At 40.2% G+C, this 7,897-nt stretch overlaps 1 protein-coding gene across 1 annotated transcript; it reads left to right on the top strand.

The window, feature by feature from the left end:
- The first annotated feature begins 1,393 nt into the window (after positions 1–1,393).
- LOC124115147 (polcalcin Jun o 2-like) lies at positions 1,394–7,847 on the top strand. Its single transcript, XM_048389380.1, has 8 exons — positions 1,394–1,522; positions 2,643–2,701; positions 3,481–3,596; positions 4,492–4,656; positions 4,995–5,041; positions 6,587–6,698; positions 7,099–7,263; positions 7,756–7,847. Exons 1-8 carry the CDS (start codon positions 1,520–1,522, stop codon positions 7,806–7,808), a joined length of 720 nt encoding a protein of 239 aa, XP_048245337.1. The 5' UTR covers positions 1,394–1,519; the 3' UTR covers positions 7,809–7,847.
- Positions 7,848–7,897: the final 50 nt, after the last annotated feature.

The following is a 7,897-nucleotide window of genomic DNA, read 5'->3' as shown; positions in this document are numbered from 1 at the left end:
ATAGTACTGATCCATGTTTGCACGTACAGGTGGGGCAAATTCAACAGGGCAGTAAGTGCCCTCATCAATAGGTAGATGGGCAAGAGAATCATCTTCAATGAAGTAATTTAAGTTACCAGTTCTCGCATTCATGTCACCTCAAAGTGTCAGAACACTGTCCTGATCTTTTCCTTTAGCAAGAGCTATTCGTTGCTCAAGATCTTCCCCGCCACAGCGATTCTCAGCTGTTTCTGGTTAAACCGTTGTACAAACTTCACATGCTTGTTTCCATTAATGATGACACCCCAGTGTCTCATGAGGTGTGAATCCGATTTTCAATATGACCGCCACGCCAGTCACTGTCATCATCCGGAATGAACCATAATTCAGTGAGTATGGTTTTAGCAATATTCCAGCAATATCACGGCGGGGGACACCTGAAATGGGCTTCACACATTGCACCCATGTCGGGAATCGAACCCGGGTCTTTGGCGTTACGAGCAAACGCTTTAACCACTAGGCTACCCGACCGCCCCCAGACACGACGGGAAGTAGGAAACATCCAATATAATGGCGCCGCTATACTTGCTACTTTCGGTAGTTGTTGATTTTGTTCGTTTTCTAGAAACAGAAATCAAACATGTTGGCTTGGATTCTTTTATCAGAGGCAATATTTGCAGGGCGAGCCCTGTATTAAGAAATACTAATCAGTGGTAATTCTCACACCCTCCCCTAAGCCAAACACCCTGATTGGGATACACCTTTGCACTACCTTTGACCTGGAAAGAACACGCAAGTAAGCCACGGTATGTCCTAAAAGGGAGTGAGAGAAGGTATATTCTTAGCTCAGGGATGTTCTTGGACCTACACGTCCAAAAAGGAAATACCCCGATGGTCACTGCGTTGATAACATGGGGGATTGCAGACACGGTACTACTGTCCGAGGTGTAACCTTTTTGGGACCATGGTCAGGAATGTAAGATATGTTGATAAGACATATATATGATTGCGAACCAGCAGAGCGGGGCAGTCGAGGCTGAGCGTTAGAGCTACACTTTGTAACTGTGTCTCAATAACATCGTTGTGGACCCACAGACGGACTCGTGTCGTATGTAGAAGTCAAGACGAAGTATCCCCTAGAACACAACCTTCTACGGCGGATACCTATAAACCTCGATGGTGATTGGCTAACTCCGCGTGCCGCGTGACATCGCCTGTCCAATTAGAATGAATTGCTTCCTTGCAGATGAATACCTACTATCCCCAAACGCTGTGTTCACTCCGATTTCTTGTAATTTCGTTTAGCAGTGGTGGATGTTTATGAATTGGCTACAAAGTCCGATCACGCATAATATAAATATATTTATTGTACATTCAGGTTGTTTGAAGCGCTTGGATGTTTTTTCAGCTCATCCCTTATCACCTGTTTGACATCGAGCGGAGGGAACCTGGCATATGGTCGTCCCTATCTCTTCGTTTCTCAGATAGCCTAATAGCTTGTTGCGCAGATATCTTCCCATTGGTATAAAGCTCCTTCGCCATGGTAGGTGTTCGTTAAAAGAGAACGTTTAGTTATGTTATATGAAACACAAAGAAATAGTTGTTTTATACCAAAAGCGAAACAATTGTCACCTTGCTAACTTTATTCGATTTTTATAACAGACATATTTGAGATTTCATTAACATTTATTACAAAATTTTCTTACGTTTTCAACAAATGGTTAATGTTTAAATGTAGCATGACACAGTACAGTGGCCTCCCCTCTCCCCCTGCGGGTCCTTAAACTGAGAATGAACTTTGTATTACTACCTGTGTATAATTGTAAATATACTACGTCAACCATCTCGATCATCTGCCGAACAGACTCCACCGCAAGAGGCAAAACAGTGATACAAATGAATGGATCACCGAAAATAATCAGTAATGACACCAGCCTAACATGTGTTTTAACTTTTTAGTATATCAGTTCATGCATGAAACTTGGATTTTGTCAGTATTATGTTAGCCATTTCACTGAAACTGTGATTGAGTCACTCGCAGTAGGAGTAGGCACACTTGTAATTAAGTTGTAGTTACAACATTTATCTATCATGTCTGAGCTCAAAGCTGTTCATCTGGAGTATCCATTTATGCAGTGTTGTTGTCTAATCTAACGTGTAGCATATGGGGCGGTAGGGTAGCCTTGTGGTTTAGGCGTTTGTTCGTCATGCCGAAAACATGGAGTCAATTCCCTACATGGGTACAATGTGTGAAGCCCACCTCTGGTGTCAACTGTCGTGATATTGCTAAAAGTGGAGTAAAACCATATTCACTCACTCACTCTTTCAACTCTTTGGAATGTCACTATGTGTGAAGCCCAACTCTGGTGTCAACTGTCGTATTATTGCTTGAATATTGCTAAAAGTGGCGTAAAACCATACTCACTCACTCACTTACTCTTTCAACTCTTTGGAATGTCACTATCCAAAAATAAGTTATGATTTTTGTCATGAGTAAATTTGCATACTGGACACAGATGAGCAGTCTGAGCACAGTGATAGACAACTAAGATTATTTCCACTGTTTATTAATGTTCGTTTAAAATATAACACAGTACATTTATCAATTTATATTTCTGTCTTTCCGCCCTGAGTTTAGTCTTCAAAATGAACTATTGTTTCAGATGTTGAAGCTCGGTCTACTATTAGTATGTTTGATGCCCCTGAGTCTTTGCCAGAACAAGTAAGTGAACGAACATTAGATCTCTGTGTTTTATGACTGTTTAAAAAACAATTGAATACACGACTGAAGGTATGATCCTATATTTTAAATCAAATAATTAATTCTTTAAGCGAAATATCTCATGAGATTGGGCGGGAATAAATAAAAATGACGTCCTATTATTGTTTTGGAATTTAGGGTAAACCATTCACAAAAAAAAGCCATACGGTACTTATGGATTTAATGTTTCCCCTAAAACCACCATTCCGTCCCTTCAAAGACCAATGAAACACTACTGAAACACACTGAGTTTGATACAGTAGATGAACTGCCATTTTTTCACATGGTTGTTCGAGTGTTATAGAAGGGAATAAAACCTCTGACAGAACAGACCGCCTCCGTGGTCTAGTGGTAGAGCGTCCGCCCGGAGAGCGGAAGGTCCGGGGTTCGATCCCCGGCCGCGTCATACCAAAAGACGTTAAAAGATGGTTCTTGTTGTTACCCTGTCTGGCGCTCGGCATTAATGGGCTAAAACAAGGACTGGTCGGCTTGGAGTCAGTATACTGTGTCTGAGTGTGGTATTCATGTTAAACTGCGGCATGGTATCTCAGTGAGCTGGCACTATAAATCGGCATCAGTCCGGACTAGTACAAGCAGCCACACAAACACACACACGTAAATGCACGTCGCTATAATCTTGGACGCGACGTTAAACCCCATTTCACCTCACCTCTGACAGAACATGAATATATTGAACAAATGAGGATATGAAACCTGCTGATTTTATGTTGGACTTTCAGAGACCTGGACATGTTCGGGCTGATTAATCTACTGTACTTAAAAGCAGACAAGAACCTAGATGGCACAATTACACAAACCGAGCTTGACGACATATTCAAGGGGTTCGATGCCAATGGTAAGTTCATGACAAACTGTACTTCTGGAACCACATGAAGCCCATGTAAATTGTCATTGCAAGAGCATAACAAGCCTAGCTGTCTGCCGAAACAGATTCCACTTGGCATAAAGACAACATATCTGTGGAAATTATATGAATGGACCACTGAAAATAACCGATGACTCCAGGTGTTTGCGAAAAGGGTAAGCATGTCCTGCTCTACCGGTAGCACCCTCCACTCACTCTGCATAAAAAGTAAGTGTCCCGTCTATTTAATGACGATTGTATTTGACTTCAATGACATACTGGACCAACGATAACAAATGTACCGACACGTCTCATTGACAGAATGAAGGTAGTTGTCATCATTTAGCGTCTTCAGTGTTTTGTGTACATTTGACATTGACGTTAAAATCGCTAGCCTTTGTTCATTAGTATGTGTCATTCCAGATTGCCAGGATTCGTTTAGTTCTGAGCAAAGTCATCATCCGTATTTTCTGAAATGATATTGCAACGTTTATGTGTACAGTAAACTACGTTTATAACGAACAAGCTTATAACGAACTGACGGATATAACGAAATGTGTTTTGATCCCGCTCATTTGCTGTATGTATGCTGTATATATGTTTATAACAAACTACGGTTATAACGAACCAAAATTAGTGGTCCCTTTGAGTTCGTTATAACTGTAGTTTACTGTATTTAATTCTCACTTGACCTTGACCCTGACCTTGATCCTGAATACTAATTTGACCTTGACCGTTTAGGTGACGGAGATGTAACGCCTGCGGAGTTTGTACCGACGTTGATGGCCATCACCCACTTCTCGAAGGAGTTGGCCAATGCGTACTTTCTCACTTGACCTTGACCCTGACCTTGACCCTGAGTACTAATTTGACCTTGACCGTTTAGGTGACGGAGATGTAACGCCTGCGGAGTTTGTACCGACGTGGATGGCCATCACCCACTTCTCGAAGGAGTTGGCCAATGCGTACTTTGTGCTTGCCGACCTCAATGCCGACGGCGTCATCGACCACAAAGACCTCACCATTCTCTACAGCAGGTTCGACGTTGACGGTGCGTACGACAATTCTTTGTCATAAGTGGTGGTGTTCGTGGATTTTTGTTTTTTGTTTGTTTGTTGTCTTACTCGACACCCAGCAATATTCCAGCTATATGATTGCGGGCTGTAAATAACCGAGTCCGGACCAGACAATCCAGTTATTGGCATCATGCGCATTGATCTTCGCAATTGGGATCGATGACATGCATCAACCAGGTCAGCGAGTCATCCATGTATCGCTATCGTTGTAACGTGTTCGTGACTTTCTTTCATTCAGGAGATGAAAAAGCATCTTATAACACTGACAATGCTCAAAACAGTTTTTAAGGAGAATACCTTTTTATTCTAACAGGAAATGGCAAGGTTTCGGGTGAAGAATTTAATCACAAGTGGCAAGATGTGAGTGTCTTTTAGATTATATACGAAGGGTAGCGCCATTAGGAATAGTACATAATATCAAATGATCCCCTATAGTATCATAGCCACAGAGGTGAGTGAGTGAGTGAGTGAGTGAGTGAGAGAGTGAGTGAGTGAGTGAGTGAGTGAGTGAGTGAGTGAGTGAGTGAGTGAGTGAGAGTGAGTGAGAGAGTGAGTGAATGAGTGAGTGAGAGAGTGAGTGAGTGTCTAACAGCTATGGCCATTAAGAAAGCGTTGAAACTTGAAAAGTTCGGGTATGAAAAATGAATAGAATTGCTTTGGTTGTTACTTATCTTGTTAAGCGATGTTAAGGGATGTAGAATGCATATTATCGTATTAAGTGTAATGAAAAACTAATTTTGCTTAAATTTATACAAAGATTATTAGACATATTTCAGCAAAACTGGCACCAACAAGTTTTCTCTTCACACTTTCGCAAGCATTATGTTGGTATTAAATCATTGTTACAACCAGAAAAATATTTAAGCATATTACAAGATAAAACTCAATTGAGATCTCTTTGTAAATTTAGAATATCTCTCCATAACTTCATTGTCAATAAATATCGTAGAACCAAGGATAGTGATTTTGAAAATTATATATGTTCTAACTGTACCAACCAGGAGATTGAAGACGAGTTTCATGTTCCTTGTATATGTGAAACATATTAAACGTTGAGATTAAAGTTTCTACCTAATTTAGATATTACACACAAAGACAACCAATGGATGATCAATTTGTTGAATTCGACCAATGAAGAAGTTATCAAATCTTTAGCAATGTATTTGAAACATGTATTTAGACTCAGGTGAATATATCATACTATGTTAAGATCACGTTGATTGTTATGTATCTGTTGAAACTGAACTGCACTATGGGCCATATGGCCTTGCATACTGAATAAACTGTCTGTTTCTGTGTCTGTCTGTCTGTCTGTCTGTAATAATACTGTGATTACATGTGTGATTCGAACTTGTTTGGAAGATCAGTTTATACAACGGAGGAATTCTGATGTCACAAATTCAAGTAAAGGAAAATTTTATAAAGTCATTAAAGAAAATATCTCACTTGAAACATATCTGTGTAATTTACCAAAACGAGTGTACATACCACTACTACTTTTCAGAACTTCTTGCCATTATTTACCGATTGAATGTGGAAGATGGAATCCCACCCCTTTATTAGATAGAAAGTGTACTGTTTGTAAAAGCCAAGACATTGCGGATGAATATCATTATATTTTTAAATGTGAATATTTTAAAGAAGTAAGACAATTATACATATCAAAGACTCTTATTGTACATCCATCTATGTTTAAACTTCAACAGATGTTTCATTGTAAAAATAATATCTTCTTGAAAAAATTATCAAAATATTGTAAAATAGTAATGGCTACATTTAAATAACTATTAAAGCTGCCATCACTATTATACGTCACATCTCCTGTTAAACCTCGACATGCTACTTTTTGAAGCCTTGGGCGTAATAAAGTTCTGTTCTGATGTAAATATCCGTCCGCTGGTTCAGATATACAAGGAGTCCGCCTTCGCTGTCCTCTTCACACGTGCGGACACTAACAAGGATGAACACTTGTCCAAAGCTGAATTTACAAAACTGTTTGAGCCGTTCGACACTGACAGTAAGTATTTCGGGTTTATTTTTTCCGTCACGCATTTCATGGTTATGTGAAACTCATACAGTTGTGTTGGTCCGTTTACTTGGGCGTGAGGCATGGTCAGAGCGCTGGGACAGTCACGCCGAATACCTGCTTTCGATTCTCATGTGAGGTGTTTTGTTAAGTTTGTGTGTTTATTGTTTAACGCCGCACTCAGCAATATTCCAGCTATATGACGGCGGTCTGTATATAATCGAGTCTGGACCAGACAATCAAGTGATTGATATCATGAGCATCGATCTACGAATTTGGGATACGATGACAATCATCAAGTCAGAGAGCCTGACCACCCGTAGCATAGTCATCAGTTACGGCAAGCATGGGTTGCTGAAGACCCGCATCTTCACGTGTCTGTTTTGTTCAGAGGACAACGCTGTGACAAAGGCTGAGTTCGAGGCTGGCTGGACCAAGGAGAATTTTGGAAACAAGGTCCAGGCCGACACACTGTTCCGTGGCATTGACAGTAACCATGACAACAAGATCACCAGCGTCGATACCAACAATCTTTATAGGATGTATAACGCTAACCGTGAGTCACGTGATCACTCATTGTTAACCGTAGTATAAGTGAATGCAACAACACCTCGTTTCAATGCTCAGAAGAAGTGTTGTGTCAAGAATATTGATGATTGTCTGCATATAGCAAATAGATCTTAAATCAACGCGCATTTTGTCCTAAATTCTTAGCACTCCCGCAAAGTGGGTTCGATGGGTAGGCCAGAGGGTAAAGCGTTTCCCTAAGTTCGACTCCCTTCATGGAAACATGTGTGAGTTTTTGTTTCCCCTGCAGTGATTTTGCGCGACTATTTCTAAACGCGGCGTAAAACCATACTCACTCTGCAAGTGATTCCTGTTATTCAAGCGACTTCCCCGTTGTTCTTGCGCATCCCCGTTGTCACTGTTATCTATAATACCGCGTAATCCTTTCACGTTATCTAATAATCCATGCTACAACAGAAAATTGGAATCTTAAATTCATTTGGGGTTGGCAAATTAATTTCATTTCCATTTCATATTTCAGACGACGACCACGTTGATCTGATAGAACTAGCAAAGGTATTTAGTAATTGTTGACCAAACTCCTAATTAACCATATTAATATATATATCCACATACTTTTACTTAATAATTTACGTTTGTATAATTTTACAAACGACTTTGGG

The sequence above is a fragment of the Haliotis rufescens genome, unplaced genomic scaffold (assembly GCF_023055435.1).
Source record: "Haliotis rufescens isolate VD_foot unplaced genomic scaffold, xgHalRufe1.0.p SCAF_8, whole genome shotgun sequence".
NCBI classification, from domain to species: domain Eukaryota; kingdom Metazoa; phylum Mollusca; class Gastropoda; order Lepetellida; family Haliotidae; genus Haliotis; species Haliotis rufescens.
The sequence above is the reverse complement of the archived record's forward strand: the minus strand, read 5'-3'. Positions and strand labels throughout refer to the sequence as shown.

Bases quoted from the DNA above. Each gene is read 5' to 3' on its own strand.
- LOC124115147 (XM_048389380.1), top strand. The intron at 2,702-3,480 runs GTAAGTGAACGA...TTGGACTTTCAG, and splicing joins CTGAGTCTTTGCCAGAACAA to AGACCTGGACATGTTCGGGC. The intron at 7,264-7,755 runs GTGAGTCACGTG...TTCATATTTCAG, and splicing joins TAGGATGTATAACGCTAACC to ACGACGACCACGTTGATCTG.